The sequence below is a fragment of the Castor canadensis genome, chromosome 2 (genome assembly GCF_047511655.1).
Source record: "Castor canadensis chromosome 2, mCasCan1.hap1v2, whole genome shotgun sequence".
NCBI classification, from domain to species: Eukaryota; Metazoa; Chordata; class Mammalia; order Rodentia; family Castoridae; genus Castor; species Castor canadensis.
The window spans coordinates 72,630,695-72,649,929 of NC_133387.1; the positions used below are offsets into that span (position 1 = coordinate 72,630,695).

General features: G+C 37.6%; 1 protein-coding gene across 5 annotated transcripts in view; it reads right to left on the reverse strand.

Moving 5' to 3' along the window:
• Dock4 (dedicator of cytokinesis 4) overlaps positions 1-19,235 on the reverse strand; it is a 433,717-nt gene that overhangs the window by 75,877 nt on the left and 338,605 nt on the right. For all 5 annotated transcript variants that reach the window (XM_074065045.1, XM_074065044.1, XM_074065046.1 and 2 more), the window contains exons 26-27: positions 18,565-18,663; positions 7,449-7,543 (exon numbers count right to left, since the gene is read on the reverse strand). In XM_074065045.1, coding sequence (XP_073921146.1) covers positions 7,449-7,543; positions 18,565-18,663 — 194 coding nt within the window. The remainder of the gene's footprint in view (positions 1-7,448; positions 7,544-18,564; positions 18,664-19,235) is intronic.

Below are 19,235 nucleotides of genomic sequence, written 5' to 3' on the forward strand. Positions count from 1 at the left end.
TTCCCCACAAGGATTACCAAATTGTTACTTATATGAAGGGTCCAAACACACAAAACACCTTCATGACTTCTTGAACTGCACTTGTTGGTAAACAGTATGGAACCTTGGTGTCCTTGCTGTAGGACAGTGGACTGCACACTGAAAACACTGCAGCTTTAAAAACCCAGATGTCTGATCACACCTCCAGAGATGGTCTGGGCACAAACTGAACATCAGGCTTGCCAATGCTCCCAGGTGATTCTTATGTATACCAGAACTGAGGCTTACTGTTCTCAACTAGTACAAAGTTTCTCAAACTCTAATGGGTATCTAGTGACCCAGTTAAGATGCAGATTATGCCTCAGACAGCCTGGGGTGGGCCTTGAGAGTCTGCATCTCTAATAAGCTCCAGGTGATACTAATGCTGTTGGTCACCAATATACCGTTTGAAGACCACGGTTCTGGAGAGGCCTGAGTCAGAAAAAACATTTTGACAAATGCTGCTTCAGCAGTCTCTTGATTTCTGGAATTGTAGCAGACTTTTCTGATTCTTTAATGCAGCACACAGTCCTTTCTGGATTGAGCACTTAACCTCTTATCAGGGCTGCTTTCTTATTGATCACAAAGAAGCAAAGAAAATAGGCCTATGAACTTAGGGCTTTGGAAAATATGGAGACCTGAAAAAAATGTTAAGGGAGAGATTAAAACCTTGAGATAAAAACTAAAAATTGATTAAATTCATGTCCAGAGAATAGAATGATGACTTTCATTAATCATCCAATTTAATACAGTTATCTTTTATGACTTCATAAGAATTTGGAAGTAGGCATAAATGCTGAGAAATCACAACCAATTAAAATTGAGTGATTTCCTTATAGACTAATAACTTAAGAGATAAATACAAAAGATGCTTTCAATGTTTTTTTTTTCCCAACAAAAATATGTAATGTGGTATGTAGATCTATTTATTATGTTTGCTCTGATGAGAAGTAGTTCCTTCAAAATAAGACTTCCCAGGGCCAACAAGATCTTAAAATGACTCTACTTTAGATGCTTTTCACTTGTGCTGTAGCTTTCATCCCAAATCACGGAAGTAGCTCTCACAGCTTTCCATGGTAACTCAGCACTGAGCCACAGCTTCCTAGCACAAAGTTCCCCAAGTCAGCTAAAGGCATTTATATCTTATTGCTCCTTCATCATGCTGGATAACTGTGGAGTGGAGAGATTTTCTTTACTCACTCCAATTTATCTAAAACCACATGGCCTCTATGTTTTCATTCTTTTATTTATCACTCAGTTTCTGAATATGGGACTATTTCAGATCTCAAGGCTCAAAGTCAATAGCCAAAAAAAGGGTTGTAATCTACCACAAATGGTCAAATTACTGATTTCTGCTGCAGAAATCAAATTCTAACAGCCACAATCTATGGGCATAGAATGATAAAATCTATCCAAGAAAGAGAAACTGATGCACAGGGAATAAAAGTTACTGCTTCATGGTCTTTAATTGCTACCTCATTCTGAAATTTAGGAATTATCTTTAATCAACCCCATTTTTCCCTCTTGTCTTCCTTGTAGAAAACTCATCTCCTATACTTTGTTTGGAAAGCTGCTCCAATTTGATAATCTGTTCAAGTATCTGACCTGTGGCCAGATCAACAATGTTGGTGTTTATTACCGAAAAACTGAAGAAAATCTAAACTTGGAGTATAGCTTCCCTACAACCTGGAGGGTTAAATTGGGGGTAACAGAAATCAACACAAAGACACTTAGGGCAGATGGAAATCCTGGATAGCCACCAAATGAATTTATCCAAGCTGGTAGTTCTGAAACTTCAGCTTCCATGAGAATTACCTGAAGGATAGACAGACCTCAGGGCTTCACTACCACCAACAGATGGTGGGTTTGTGATAGACCAGCCAGTTGATTCTGATGTATTATGGTCCTTTCTCATTTTGATGATTGGTGTTATAGATAGAAGAGAAGACACATAAGGGTCACAGTAACCTCTGGGGAATCTGACCTTATTTACCACTGGTATCATCAAAGACCTAGCCTAATAAATGTTTCTTGAACAACTATGGACTCATCACTACATTTTAGTCTATGCTTGTTAAACTTATTCATCAAATCAGATAATTATAAAATACAAAGCTTGCCAAAATTTACATATTTATATATTTCCTTCATATTTATATAATTCCTTCAGGAATTCAATCTCCCTACCACCTCCTCAATGGGCAAGCAATTCCTGAATAAGTATTTGCAATAACTGTTGTTGTTTGATAAAAATCAACACCTCCCTCCTCCCTCCCTCACTTATTAAACTTGATACATTTTAATAATAACTACCCTTAGTAAAAACAAAAACAAAATAATACTAGTTGTGTCACTCGATGCTCAACTGATTGCCTACTCTACCACTCAGCTTTTTAGGATCAGGGTCACATACTCTGCCTTCCTTCCTGTTTCTATGGACAAACAGTCAATGCTCCTAGTTAAGGTGCAGCTTTCTCTGTGGGCAATAGATCAGGGCTAGGCTATTCTGAGTGTGGTAAGCCTCCTTCATTGAGAAAGTTGTACCACAAAAAAAGTGTCAGCTGAACTGAACTGCAGGCTTGCACAGTGGACTTATTTTCAGGTGCAGGATCATTATGCACAGGTAAGAGAGTTCCTGAACTGGCACACAGCAATACTGCATTCAATTCCATGTCCCCTTGCTAACCCACGGACATTGTTCCTTTAATTACTCCTGTTTTCCTTAGTATCACCAATATTTCTGTATTTACTCAGTCATTCCTATTAGTAAAATAGAAGGTTATATCACATATTTTAAAAAGAATCCTAGATCTCATATTGCCTTCCAGATAAAGCCCTATTTCTCTGCTCTCTTACAGTAAAACTCTTGTTAAAAGCACCTGATTTCAGTTTCTCAACTCCTACCTGCTGTTGATTTCACTCTAATCAGGCTTCCATGTCTATTACTCCACTGAAACAGCACTTGTCAAGGTCACCAGTTAGCACACTGCCAAATCCCAGGCCAATAGTTGTCCATATCACTCCACCCTCCCATCAGCTCTAGATATTCCTTCTTGAAATGTTGTCTTCCCAGGCTGTTATACCCCGCTGGTTCGTATCACGCATCACAGGCTTCTCCTCTCTGCCTGGTGCTACTTCACTGCCTGACCTTCAAAATGTTGGCATGTCCAAGGGTTGAGGCCTGAATCACTTCCTCTTCTCAATCTGCACTTTCTTCCTAGGTGTTCTCATTTAGTTCCATGGCTTCAAATCATAGCCATGTGCTGATGGCCCCAAAAGTACAGCTCTAGCCCCGAACTCTTCCCTGAGCTCTGGCCAAGCACACCTAGATTTCTCTTCTGCATCTCCACTTGGACATCTAACAGCATTTGAACTGATGCTCAGCATAGACTTCTTCACTTCTCTCATCCCTAAGCTACTCCTCTCAGTATTTTCCTCTTAAGTGAATGGCATCATAATCTGTCCTTGTGCTCAGGCCCAAAATCTAAGGGCCATCTTCAATTTCTCTTTTTTCTCCTGCACTCACATCAAGTCATCTGTAAGTCTTGTTATCCTTATCTCCAAAATATACCTTCTCACTACCTTCATTGCTATCTACCTGTTCAAGCCATCATCATCTCTCACCTGGATGGTACGGTAAGCTCCTAGTTTGTTCTCCCTGGTTTCTGTTTTGTCTCTACCCACCAACATTTGGGCCCCAGCGCCCCTTTCTAAGTGGTCCTTCCTTCCCCACACTAAGAGTCTTCCAGTTCCTTGAGTGGACTATGTTCCCTCTGACAGCAGGGGCTTTGCATGTTATTCCTACTACTAGGAACATTCTTGCTTTACTGTTTGCCTATTACCTCCTGCATGCTTTAGCTTTTAATACAGGTTTCACTGCCTCATAAAAGACCCTTCCTGTTCCAGTATAGCATAATTTTCCTTTCATAAATACCCTCACAGACCTGTGCTCTTAGTACTTATTTTATGTATCAGACACTGGAAAAAATCTGCAGCACACATGAGTCAGAGAATGAATGGATCCTAGATTTAACAAATCACGTATTTGCTACACACATACCCACACACCCACACCCACTCCTCTCATTTGAAATCTAAATTGGCTAATGTATATGTTTGAGGCCAACATGCATACAAGATAAACAAAATGAAGACCCGAAATTTCAAGTAAAGGGCCAGAAAGATTTTAACTTTCCTCAACAGCAAGTGTGTTATAAGACTTATCTCCTTGAAAACATGTATAAAGCTGTGACTTTACTTTTGTATTATATTTTACAATGTGTAGGAAAGGGGATGGAGAGAAGTCTTTATCTCAGGCACTGTATCTCAAAGTACTCTGAATTTTTAGTACTTAATTTTCATCTTCCTTGTGTTCTCTTTCTTGGATTAAGCAGTTCTCTTCATTAGAAACACCTACCAGGAATTGTAAATTCCTGGTAGGAGCTATGTAGTAAGCAAGAAAGAGGGGAAATTTCGTGGCCTCATCAAATTTCGACTGGATGAACTTACTGTGTTACAAAACACTAGATATTCAGGTAAAATTAGACAAAAACCCTATAAATTAAAACTAAAAACCCAGGTGTCTTGTCACAACTTTTGGTAAGATTTCACATAAAAGGAAAGTTACAAGATTAGAGATATCACAGCTATGGGTAAAAGTTAAAGGCATTTAATTTACTTGAAAAGACAGGAATGAAAGTACATTTATTTTGAGGGATGAGCTATTCGGTGGGGGCAGGGCAACGTGACTTCTCAGATAATTGCTATCAATTGGAATATATGAAGCACACAAATGGGTTAATGAAAGTGTGAGTCTGAGTTAAAATGCCTCTCAAATGTTGTCTAAGAAGTTAACAGTATGGAAGAAAATTCGGTCAACTTCAGAGATCTAGGTGTAACTCTTGCACTTGCTACTGTATAGGCTAGCAAAGTGGAAATGTTTTCTTTCTAGTGTATGGTCTTTAAAATATTAAAAAATATCTTTAATATCTTTCAGAAATCTACTTTTCTTTTTCTTTCTTTCTTTCTTTTTTTTTTTGAAACAGGGTCTAACGATGTAGTCCAGGCTGGCTCTTGAGTGCTAGGACTATAGGCATGTGCCACCATTCCTGGCTCAGAAATCTACTTTTTAATTAATGTTATACAGGTTAACAGTTTCCACAGATAAATAATTGAAAGCTTATTTCTGGACTATATTGTATTTATAAAGCAAGGCAAGTCTCATATGCTTACATAAGTGCAATTAAGAGTGGAAAGGAGAGAAGAAAAGAGGAGAGGAGATGCAAGTAGAAGAGCACATGGCAGTCATTGTGTTCCGGCTGGGTAGGTGTCTCATTCATGGAGTTCTGTCCATGAATGAGATTGGACTTGTAGCCACCACCACTGGAGAAGCAGGGCCACACTGCTATTAACACTCACTGGGTTGGCAATGGAAGAATATCAATGCATTTAGCAGAGGTTCATGACCCTTCTTTTGGGTTTCCTATGGGAGAAGTCTTCACTTTAAATGAATTACATAGAGCTCATTTCTACCAAAATCATGTTATTTGGTTAATAGTGTAGATGAAAATTTTGACCATTGTATGTTTACTCAAAAGCAGAACATATACTTCTTAGTCTAGTACCCACTCATCTGCCCATGAAAGTTCTCATAAATGGAGTAGGGATGTTTTAGGTTGGGCAGACAGAAGCAGTGTTTAATATCAGAAAAGTCCGATTGTTGACATGGTTTTCAGCAAGCTCAAGCACAGCCTGTGTACCTAAGGGAGAAAATGTTAAATTTACTTTCAGTTTGAATTTCTGCCACTGAAAAATTCTAATTCAAGCCAAAATGTAGCTTTGCACATGGGGCAAGTAGAATGACCAAACGCTGACCAAATGTATATGATGATGATGTCGGCAGCCTGGACCCCTTTCTGTCTGGCTCTCTGGATTATTTCATATCCCTCTCAGGGATCAGCATCCCAGGATGCTTGATCTTTGGTAATGAAGCCAGATACATGAGGAAAGGCTCCCACTTAAATCTGTAGCATCCACAGGAATGATTCTACTAACAGATATCAAAATAAATATGCAAAATTCTACAGAGAGCTATATCACCAGTCTCAATTAGTCTCCAAAATGGAAAAGCAGCTTTCTGTACTTATGTAAAATATAATATGCCATATTATACTACTTGTTACTTTTTGAAATTTTTCACACATCGTTTTAACACCTCCATGTCTATAAATGCACAGTGCAGCAGAAGACATATTAAATATATCTAATCAAAATGCAATCCTGCATTCCAGGAGCTCTCACCGTCATCATACCTGGGCATCTGGGGAAGACATATGGTGACCTTGGCCTATGGTTAGATGTGTAGAAAATCCCAACTTTCACCCTGAGCATGTAGGTGTTGGCATTTGGAGAAGAGCGGAAAGGAGAAGAAGGGAAGCGTGGGCTTGAGTGAGAATGTTAATGAAATAGGGTAAATAACGAGTTTTAAAGTGAAGATCAGGCCAGTTTTCTAAGCTTCATCTTCAGTCTATGTCCTGAGACTAGGGTCACAGGAAGCTGAGGAAACAGATAAATCCCAGAGGCACTCTCTGGAAACAGTGCCTGCCATTCTGACTATACCCTAATCTCCTGTCCTGGCTCCTATTCCATTAGGTATTGTCCTTGGATTATTTTAATTTTTTTTGCTGGATATGCTTAATATAAGCTCATTTTATCAACTCCCGGAGATTCAAATATTGCATTTATGTTAATAACTCTTCAAATATCTGTATTTAGTCCTGAACTTTCCTCAGACCATTCTTTTTAGTTCCTTATTACTTATTACATTTCTATACTATGAGGATGAATAAAATGAACTCTTTATGAGCCTAACTCAATGTTTTAGTCCCAGTGCTCAGCATAGTTAAGAAAGATGAGAAGTGACTCAAATGTCCAGGAAAAAGGAACTGATTAGATAAACTATGGTATACCTATTCAATGGAATATTGTTTATCTGTAGAAGAAAAAAACAAGCCATAAAAGAGTGAGAGCTTTCTACTTCCAGGATTTTACATGAAAGAGCACTGTGTAGATACTGCATACACATGCTGTCTGCTAGACTCTGCATAAAGGAACACTGGAAGGATATGTAAGAAACAAAAGTGTCTACCAAAGGCTGGGGAAGAGGGTACATGAGGTAGGCATGCTTGGGATTTCTCAAGGCATGCCCTATTACATTGTTTGATTTTTGAATGATGTTAATACATTCAAAACAAATAATAGTTCAAGACCAACGATAATAATTTTTTTAAAAGACAGAAAAGTTAACTTAGTGACAAAGAAAAAGAACCGTAGAACTCGGAGGAATCAATCTTGAGATGAAACTACGAAGATCCCTCTGTACCCTGTCTCCCCTTTACATTCAGCCGCCATTATCAGGTAAGAGGCCTTACTTGTTAGCAACCAGGCGCATGACAGTCCAGTCCCTTGGGAACATCTCTGGGCGGATCAATATTCGGAACACAGTAAATATCTGCAGCAGGAAATCCTTAGATGAGGAGAAAACAGATCATTTTACTAATTTATTATAACTGTCAATATACACAGAGAGAAAGACAGTCCTACTGTTACCAATTCCAAGGCAATCACAGGAATTTGCCAGCAGAAGGAATCGTCAATTTTCCTATTCCCAGTACCCGAGCCCTTTGGCTTGCTACCCAACCCCAGTGCTCCCTGATTTTCTCCTTTCTCAGGCACAGTGGAAATGACTTAATTTCTCTTCACAAGCTCTAAAAATTTAGGTTCTGGACGTAAAATAGAAAATTGTAACAGAAAATTAGCAAGCAAATATATTCCCTCTCTTCCATTATAGCGTCTTGAAATCAGAACTTTTCAATCAAAAGTGAACAATAAATTGTCTTGGTTCAATTAGGTGAGTGTTGAAATTCAGAAAGTTGTATTTGTCCAACAAAAGTGTCTTACACAAAAACCTGGTTTTTTTTATATTTTTAATTTTTTTATTATTCATATGTGCATACAATGCTTGGGTCATTTCTCCCCCCTGCCCCCACCCCCTCCCTTACCACCCACACTGCCCCCTCACTCTCCCCCCCACCCCCTCGATACCTTGCAGAAACTCTTTGCCCTTATCTTTAATTTTGTTGAAGAGAGAGTCAAAAACCTGTTTCTTAGAGGGCTTTTTTTTTGGTGGCACTGGGATTTGAACTCAGGAACTCATGCTTGCTAGGAGGGCGTGCTAACACTTGAGCAGCTCCGCCAGCCCTTGAGGTCAGTCTTGAATACAGTATTAAGGGGATGTTTGCAGGTTTATGGATCTGAGAGAATTTCCCCAAACACGTTATACAGAATAAATTCCAATGAGGATGTGTTCTAAGTTGAGCCCAGTGACAAGTGCTTGCCAGCTGCAAGAGTGTCAAGGCATTCTCACAGGGGTGCCATGGTATTTACTATCTAGTTTGTACACTGATCCCCTGGAAATGCCTCCTTCTGCTTTTTTCTTTCTCTCCTATTTTTTTAACTTAAAAAATTTCTTTTTAAATTGACAGATAGCATTGTACATTTCACCATGCACAACATGAAGTTTTGAAATGCATACACATTGTGGACTGGTTAACTTGAGCTAATTAGCAAACACACAGCCTTACACAGTTATCATTTTGTGGTAAGAGCACATTACACTCTTGTCAGGAAGCAATCCTCGGACATGGAAATACCATTTCTTTAAACATTACAACAGAGGGCCCATGACGTAGCACATGACACTTAAAGGGGGAACAAGGAGATAATGGACTCTACAGAATCTACTCAAAAAGGGATTGGTTCATCCAGCTTTGACTTAGATTTATTAATTAGAAAACTTAAAGGGTTTTTTTTGTGACTTTGATTCTAGAAATATATATTTCTCTAACAAACTGACTGAAAGAAGGCAATGGTGTGGTGTTGCTTAAAAATAAGAAGCAACTTGAAACACAAGATTTTATTTATCAAACCCAACAACACATTACGTTAAACATGTAAGCTGCATGAATATAAGATTATGATTGTCACATCATCAGAAGATAGAATCTGAAAACTGAGAACCATGTGGTAGTTTTTTTTCCTTATTATTTACACATTCTAACAGCTTCCTTTGAGTCCATAAACATTTTGACAAGCATTTATTTTAGCTTCTTTGGCCTCAGCACACACATCATCGTATGCCGTATGCACCATGTGGAAACATCCCTACTAGGGCATCTGGCTTTTGGCCAGATAGATCCTGCCCAGGTCTCCAGAAGCCAAGTTTCCCAAATGCTTTCCATTGCGGATCAGATAACAATGTGGGGGATGGGGCATAGCTTACTGGTAGAGCAAGAACTTAGTATGTACGAGGCCCTGGGTTCAAAACTCAGCACCAAAATTTTTTTCTCAGGAGCAGGGGGGAACACTTAACATTGTAACCTTGCTTTAGCTCTCAGGCCATTAGCACACTAAAACTCTGAGAAGTCCTTTTAAAAGCATTTCTAAAAGTTGCTCTACTGACTTTACAGTTACTTGATTCGTTTTGGGTTTCTCAGCTATGAAAACATACTTCTTACAAAAAATGAGTTTGCACTTATCTTTGAAAGATTTCCTATGTTGCTTTTGCTTAGATGTTAAAGAAAAATTATGCAAGTGGTGGGTTGTTTATTGAACTCTAATATTAGTTAGGAGTTTAAATAAATTCTAAAATACTGAAGTTTGACCTTCTCACTTCACAACTTTTTACAGCGCTGGAAACGGGAAGCAGCTCCCTTGGTGCTGGGTATGGATGTGTATGGGAAAGGGTGGGGTGAGAGTGTGATGCCAGCTGCAGAACTAGCTGAAAGGATGGGCTAGAGGAGATAAGGCTCTATCTTAGGGGCTAGAAACTATAGTTGTTCTTTTGTAGTGCTAGGAAAGAAAGGATATTATTACAGATGTCGGGGCTAGGAATAGATAACTTATTTCTGGGTCATCTCATTTTTCTATTTCCATTTATCTCACAAAATAAAAGGCCATGGCAGCAGGTGACATTGGATCTCTGCTTATGTATTGGTATGTCAATTTGTATTGATATGTAAATCTTCATTTCCCCCAAGAAAACATTTTGGTGTTTCAAGTAGCTTTCTAAGGTACTCATTTAAGTACCATCTACATTTACAGAACCAAATACATTCACATGAGGAAAAAAAGAAAGAACATTATACTGACAATCAGAAAATCCAGATTTTAATTCTGGCTCGGCAATTGAATAGCTCAACGACCCTGGCAGCTTATTTAACTTGTTAGGAACTGAGCTCTCATACATGAAAAAGGTAAGGGATAAGGTTTCTTGAAATTCAAGGAGATGTTTAAAAATATGGTCATTTAGCTATTCATATAGTACTCTGCAATTTTTTATTTCTAAATGATAGCCTGATGTTTTGTCAGATCAGATGATGATAACATGTGGGACCTACACACAGCAAGGACTTGCCAACTGCCATGACCAGGGTTCATCTCTGACTCAATTCCTCTATTCTAAGGCACTCTGACCTGAGTGCTAGATTCCACAGTGACTCCCTCCTTCCTACCCCATCTGTGCTGTCTCCTTGTCTATCCTTTAAGTATTTCAGCTCAGATCATTTCACTAAATGTGCTTTTGCATAAATAGATATCATGATTCTGCACATCTAACTTAGATTCTTTTTATAGTTAAAAAGAACATTTCCATGTCTATAATATTCCTTTTTGGATAGCACACAGAAATACATGTTTCATATGCCACTGTTTTAAAGTTGGCAGCCTGGGAGCAGTTTAACTATATTGTCGCAATTCTTCAAATCAGGGTTCAAAAGAAAAAAGAAAAAGGGAGGTGCTGCTTTGGAAAATTTACTCTTTTCTGTAGTACAAGAGGGTACAAGCAAGAAAGTCATTAAGAAAAATCTTCCCAAAGTAATAATAAAACGCTCCATTTTCAAATACAAAAGAAAGCAGCCACAATGGCTATGATTTTAGAAAGGGTCCCTGACATTTATTCAGTTGTAAGTGTTGGGTGCTTTACTCTGCACTGGGCACTGTATTAAATGCTGGGGACACCTGGCAAATGAAGACATATTCTATTATTTACTTGTACAACACATATTTACGGCGTATGGATATGCCATACCATGGCAAGTAAGTATAGTACTTTCTTTGTGTTCACAGAGCTCACATTTTAGTGGGGGAGATGAATGCTAGTTCAATTCCCACATGGATGTATGCCTGTTTTATGAACTAGGATGGGACTGAAGGCCAGACATTCCACACAGAGAGAATGACACCTGCCAGAGAGAGAGAGCACTAGGTTGTATGGACTGTAGGCAGCAGGGGCAGGAAATAGGGGTGAAAGAGACATAGGGATGAATAAAGAAAAATTGGAGTAAAGAAAAGGCAAATTAGTAAAAAGTTAAGCAAATAAGGAGAAATAAAAGACAAATCTCCAACTTTTTCATAGTAAAGAATTGGGAAATTTACCCTTAGGGCCATGTGGAGACGTAAAGGGGTTTATGCAGATGTATAAAGGAGCAAATTTGCATTTTAGAAAGATTTTCTGACTGTACCATACAAAAAAATGTCTGTGCTACACATGATATGAATCGGTAAGACACAGAAAGAGAGAAATTCTGAGACCATGAAACATGAATCAAGATATTCAGAAAATAAAGCACCATAGAGCAGGTAGACAGATCAAGAGCAATGAACAGGACAGAGCTTTCTAGAAACATATTTCCTTCATTTAGCATTTAGATTATAATCAGATGTTATTTTTTTAAATTTCTACAAATTTCAAATGTGTAATCCTTTTGCTATAAGGTCTGAAATAAAGGGTTTTAGTAATCATTATCACATTAAAATTTATGTCTTTAAAATGGAATCTTTATATTATACAATATAACTTCCAAATGTTCTTTAATCTTTTGAGAGTGATAGAACTATTTTTCTGTAATCAATATATTCAAATAGATAAGTCAAAATAATTACATGGAAAATGATGGCTTTTTTGAGCACACAGAAATTTATTAAGAGGGCTCATTCATTCAACAAAGACTTAATGCTCCAGGCTTTGTACCTGAGACACAAAGGTATGGTCCTAATCTGATGAGCCAATAGTCATGAAAAAATACAAGGATGAGTAAATAATCACTGTGTACTGTATGCTATCAGAGACAGTGGACTGTAGTCTGTGGAGGCTTCATCAAGAAAGTGATACCTGATTTGGTAACAGTGGCTCCTCAAACAGTATAGTACCTGCTTCCCAAGTGCAAAGCCCTGAGTTCAAACCCCATTCCACCAACAAAATAAATGCATAAAAATCAAAATAAAAAAGGAAAGAAAGTAATACCTGAGATGGATTTTGTAGCATGAGTAGAAGAAGGAAAGGGATATATATACATATATATATGTATATATATACATACATATGTATATATATAAATTATATACCTATAATATTTATAGTATATATTTAATTATATATATAAATTATACATGTATATATATAAAATTCATTAGGGATACCCAAGTAGTTTCAGTGGCTGGAGTGACAAATGTTTGGAAGGAGCAGGGTGACTGATAAGGCTGGAAAGTAGACTGAGGATAGGGACAATGTGACAGAGACTGGGTTTTGTCCTGTAAGTAGTAGAAGTACTCAGAGTTTAAAAGCTGGATTGAGGCATGATCAGATATGCTCTTTTAAAAGCTAGTGGGACAGTATATAGGAGACGAAGAAAAGTTATAGAACATGTATAACCTCACACTTACAGCAAGATCCCTGTGGTTCTATAAGAAAAGTTATAATCAACAAAGAGCAGAAGTCTCACTGCTGAATATACATGAAATACCAAGGATATGGACAAAACTATAGCCCCCAGTATAGGGTGGGTGTATAATAAAACATTACTGGCTACGGAAGGAGAAAAAAATACTTCATCACTACCTAGTGATTGCTTTTGTTCATTTAAAAATAATGTAATACTCTATAGAAGGAAAAAAAATTAAATAATACAGATTACAGCCCTCAGGTCTTTGCTCCCACACACTTGTGTTCTGACTCTGTGACTCACACCACTCACACAAGTACCTGAGGACAAAGAAGAAATGGCATACTGCTTAAAAAGCCAGAGGCTGCTGCAACAACAACAGTGTGGGCAGCCAGGGTGTTCAAGCATGACCAGAGTTCAAACACCATTAGTCTTAGTGCATACCTGAGAACTGCATCCTTTCAGGGTTCATTTTGATATACAGAACCACTGGGAAACACTAAGAAAACCTTTTCCTGAACTGGTAAGAATAAAGGAAAAAGCAGTGATGCTAGGATAAAGCAAAACATGAATGTTTTTAAAAATCTTAATTTGCGTATCCTATCCAAATTTAAATGTGCATATTCAATGACCTAACAATTCTATATCCAGGAATTTATTCTATGGCAATAAGGGCTTAGTTCAAGGAGAAACAGGCATATGTGTTTATTGCAAGGTCCTTTCTAATGGCAAAAATCAGAAACATCCTGAATGCCTATCAGAAGGAGGATGATGAAATTATGTAGCATCCATATAATGGGATTTGAAAAAATGAGGTGCTTTATTTTTCACACAACGAGATATTGTGTAAAAAAAAGGTATAGAACAATATGAATACAATGATTCCAGTTAAAAATATGTACGTAGGTAGACAGAATAGAAAGTAGCCTAGGAGGTTACATTTCTGGGCATTAAAAATAGCTACCTCTGGGGATTAGGACATTTGGAGAGAGGGGACAACACATGCTATGGTTTGAGTGAGTTCATCCAAAGTTCAACGTGTAAGAACCTTATTGCTCAGAGTCGTAGTGACAGCAAGCTCGGTGTTATGCGTGGTGCTCGGTCATGCAGGCGGAGCCCTCACGAAAGGATGAATGCCTTTCTCTCCTGGCACTGACTTCGTTTCTAAGAGCGGGTTATTATAGATCAAGTATTCTTGTTTTCTCTCTCTTTTGCATTTGCTTCCTTACCCTTCAACTTCCGTTAGGAGTTGAAGCAGCACAAGGCTTCACCTGAAGCCAAGTAAATGCTGGCAACACACTCTTGGACTTCCCAGCTACCAGAACTGGGAGCCAAATATAAACCTCTTCTCTTTAGACACTATTACAGCAACAAAACAGACTAAGATGTGTACTTTGATTTATTACTTTTTAAAAACAATAGTTACATGGGATTTTTACTTTTTAATTTCAATATCAGTTATACTTTTCCATCAAATATCATTATATGAATTTGTACCTAGCCTTATTGCTAGTTCCTTTATTTATTTAATTTCCAAGTTAAATGTATATACAAAAACTTAAATTACTCTCCCTCTAATTTGGTATTTCTTAGACATCTTCACTCTATGACTAGAAATGCCTTATTACCTTCAAAGAGGTGACATGAAATTTTACATAATTTTATAGCAAAGATTTTGATTTACTAGCATTATGAGAAAAGCTGAGATTTATACAGTCTGAAAAGAAACCTGAGCATTCACATTCATTTATAACAATGATATAGATGCCCTTAATAAATATTCCTCTGACATCCAACTTTATCCTTCAGTAGCCACAGTATCCTGTTCTTGAAACATTCTGTACATCTATCCCTTACTTACTTAGTCTTAACATCCCTAATGTCTAGCCCATGTACTCAGTGAACGATTGTTGAATCAATAATTGATACCTGTAATACCACAAGGGGGGCCAACCTCATGGAGTTCTTTTGAGAAGTGAACGAGACAACATTAATCTCTGACTTACAACAGTGCCTGATATGTACTAAGTTCTACATAAAATATTTACTGTTAGAGGTCCTCAGTTCTTTTACTGCAATATCAAAATCCAACAAGACTCTAACATTTTTCGGTCTTATAATCCATTTAGCAAAAAAATCTGAACTGAACTGTTTGTAGTTTTATCCCTTCTAAAGTGAATATTTTGTTTCATTGCAGATCCCACTGGGAGGCACTAAACTTTAATAGTAGTATGCACCATATTATCTTTCTGAAGTTGCAAAAATTCTAAAAAACATTTGGTACTAAGGACTTCATGATTATAGGCCAGCATTATTATTTTTGAAAAGTACTGTAATGTAGCTTTGAGGAACATAACTAAGTCTACTCGGCTTTGCAGAAAATTGAGCACAGAAAAAACCTTATCTATTAAGAGATACACCGAAACTTTTACTATGCAGATTAAAACTAGGTGACTAATTAGCCTTTAGCAAATTAAATAAATGACCTTACTTTGCACCTCCAGTTACTTCCCCTCTAATCTTACACTGGGAACAGGGATCTTTCTCCTAGGCAAGGCTAATTCTTTCTCCCCCTGCTGCCTTCTCAGGGACCTCACCTTGTAGGTTAGCACCTCTTTCGTGTCTGTAGCTTCTCATCTCTACCAGGTCTAATCATTAATATTTAAACATGCTGCAGCCTCCTTCATCACAAATATTCCTATGACATTCAAAGTTATCTCTCAGTAGCCCCCTTATCCTGTTCTTGAACTATTCTGTACATCTGTCCCACCCTATCCTCTTTTTCACTCGCCTGTGCATGGCAGCATGGCTTACACCCTTGCAATGCCGTTGCTCATGAGGGTCCCCAACAGTATCAATGGGCCTTCTCGTGATGTTACTTGACCTCTGTGGAGCAGCAGATAATAAGATGCTAGCTAGGTTCTTTAACTTTACACTTTCCTGGATGGTCACATTTACTACCAGGATGTCAATTATTATTCATGCACTGACAGGTCCCAAATGTACATGTGCAGCCCAGCTCTCTCTCTCTTAAACTTCAGGCACTGTCTACTAAACATTTCCCTTTGGAGTCTCTCAAACTCAGTCTAAGGATTTACCTTTGCTTCTACTCCTTCTATGTTCACTCAGTGAAGGGCACCAACATTCAGCCAGTTGTTAAAAAGCCAGGAAATATTCATCAACTTCTCCCTCTCCTTCATACCTTTTTTTTTTTTTAAATGTAATCAGTCATCAAGTCTTGCCAATTCAAGTTCCTAAATGTCCCCAGAATCTCTCCATCTCTATTTCAAGCCAGAGTGATTTGTAGTTTAGAGTACTAAATCAAATTCTTCACAGGGCTCTGTCTCCTGTTCTGATCTCAGCAAGTCCATTTTCAATAGTATAACTAGACAAATGTGATCTTGTCTGTCCCTTCTTGAAACCTTCAGTTTTCCAAATGTCCTCAAAGTAAAGTCTATATCCATTCACAGAGCCATATGTCTTACAACTCTTTTCCCCAGACTCCATATTTTATAAAAAAAAAAAAATCAACAAATATTTCTTAAATGTCTACAATGCAACAATAGAACAAGGAACTGGCCAAAGCTTTCAATATCAAGAAGCTTAAAATCTTGTAGCTGGAGGCTAGGGAAAACACGTAGACAAATAAACAAAAATGTTCCAATTTCTAATAAATGTTTACAAAGATGGGATAAGGAATGTGGTATGTTGGTTAGGGCACTGAGGTGTCCTTTAATTAATTGATTTTGTGGTACTGGGGATAGAATCCAGACAAACACTTTACCACTGAGCTACACCCCCAGCCTAAGTGAGTTTACTTATGAACACACTCCTACTAATTTTTCAATTCAGCATAGACTTCAAGTTTGGAAGTTCTGTCACCTTGAATCTGGGGTAGTAGTAACTTCCAGATGCTCCATAGCACCATGAGTTTTCCATATAAATTCACCACTGGGGGTGTCAATGTGCGTTTGACAGGACATCTTGTGCCTGCTCATGTCCCCAGTGCCTGGCTCAGTGCTCACCATGCTTATGCTGCTTGTCTGCATTTCCTGAATGACAGATTAAGTAATTAGTGTCATTAAATAAATAATTCTCTTGGTCTAAAGGACCAGGTATGAACAGGGAAATACATCTTTTGAAAAGGTGTACTGGCTGACTGAAATAAAGTCCACTTAAACACTTCGTTTTCATTTGCTTTATTGTCATTGTGAATATTAAAGCATAAAACTCAACCCCTAGATTAAATTAATCATGTCTTTCAATTTACGCTTCTCTTTAATTTTTTAATTTTCAGGCTTTATAAAAATATGTAGGGGAATTTCTTTTGGGGAGGTACTACATACTGAACACAAGTCCTCGTGCTGAGCTAAATCCCCAGCCCCAGGAAAATCTGAAATAAGGAATTTTTGTTGTTGTTGCTGTTCTCCGAAACACATTTAAAACTTTTTTAATCATCATATTATTATGGTACTGGGGGTACAACGTGACATTTACAATGTGTGTTTATAATATAGCTCAGTTCAATTTACCCCTCCATCATTCTCCTTTACCTCCCCTCCCCCCAATTCTTAGAATAGTTTCGAAAGGTCTCATTTTTCCATTTTTAAATAAGAAATCTTAAGCAAAACTTAAATATTCTTCAACTGTGTTAAGTAGTCAACTTTTGATAAAAGTGAACTGGACTGTTATCTTCCTTTTGATGCATGAATTTTGTAAAGCCTTTTGTTCATTTTAAATTCTAAACTCAAGATTGAATGGGAGAATAAAAAAACATGATGACATCTGTCATCAACTCACGCTGGATAGATTGTATCTGCCCCAAACAATTCCTTTTTTGTATGACTCAGCTTGTCAACTGATCCAAGGTAGCAGGAAGATTGTTTTGAGATCACAGAGTACCTTCTAGGCACTTAACAGTCAGTATGTGGTCCCTATGTACCAGTACTGCAAAATGTCTATAAATCCTCACTTAAGGCACAGGGAAGGCTTCCTGTCAGCTGTCATTACAGTGTCACTGTACATACTGTCCTATGAGCTCCACCACCTAGCATTTAAGAAATCCTCCTAAAATGATGGCTTACACATGCAAGGTGTCTGGAAAACTGAAGAGATGAAAGAGAAATAAAAGTAAATAAGGCCAGATGACAGGTCATTCCTTAGTGTGAGGACAATCGACTTCTAAGCTCTTAGTGATACCACAAATGAAGCACTCCATTTCCCCGAATCTTAGCAAATACTGGATTTTTATAAATCTGGCATTCTTATTTTCTATTTAATGTCAGCCTGCCAGACTAGCACAGCATACTGATTAGATGACAGTTAATAAAGAATATCGCACATAACTCTGCTTCTCTAGTCAGAAAGTTGTAACCAAAATCTCTATTATGGTTTCTAGGGATAAAATATGTGTAGTCTCCCTATCACATTGGTTAAGACAATATTTATAGGCCCACTTAACTAGAGTTAGTCTATTTGCGTTTGTCTTAAATCTGTCATTCTGTTTTTAGTTTATTGAACTTTGAGGACAAGTGTTTCAAACCCCGTGTCCTGCTGGAAAATAAGAGTTAATTGATTCACTTGAGTAACAGAATTCTCACAGTGACAATACATACAAGAAGATCTGTGGACAAGACTGAGAAGAAACAGTTTAGAATTTAATGGAGTGAGATAAAGCAATCATCAAGGAACTATCTGGATAGTGATGAATAAGAACAGGAGAAACTAAAAAGACACATTAAAGGGAAAAATTTAAAATATGACTTACTCTTAATTCTTCCTTTGTGTTGAAACTATCAAGAAGTTGTTGATAGTGTCTATCTGTCATTTGTCGTAGTAGGGACAGGAGACAGGCAACAAATTCTCCCTAATTAAAAAAAAAATCATATTTTTAAAGAAGGCCATAAAAGAACATCAGTAATTTTGCCTTTAAAAAGAATACTTAAAGAATCATTATTATCCAAATCCACCCTGTGAAGTCTTCTTAATCTAAATTACTTATATTACAGACATTTACCATTAACTTCATATATGTATATATACACACACACACATTTTTATATTTCAGGTGGCTCCTTTACCTGGGTGGACGCTTTTCTCTTGGAAGTAACTCCATGTACTTAAGGAGGTAAGGTGTTATGAGCCCCCGATCATTTGCTATTTACAACACTTCCATTCCTTATATCATGTAAGCCTCATATCGACGCTAAGTGGAAGGTAGTATAGCATTTACTTAAAGAAGGGAAAATGTAGGTTCAAATGAGTGGAAAGATATGCCCCAAATTACAGAGACAGGAAGTGGCAGAGCTAGAGTTACCCCCAGGTCTTTTTTTTCAAAACTCTTCCTGTAACTTCATACCCCATTTTGAATTCACATGGCCTTCCCTAACTCATTAAAACACTAATCTATTGACTTGCAGGATAGAGAAGTCATACATT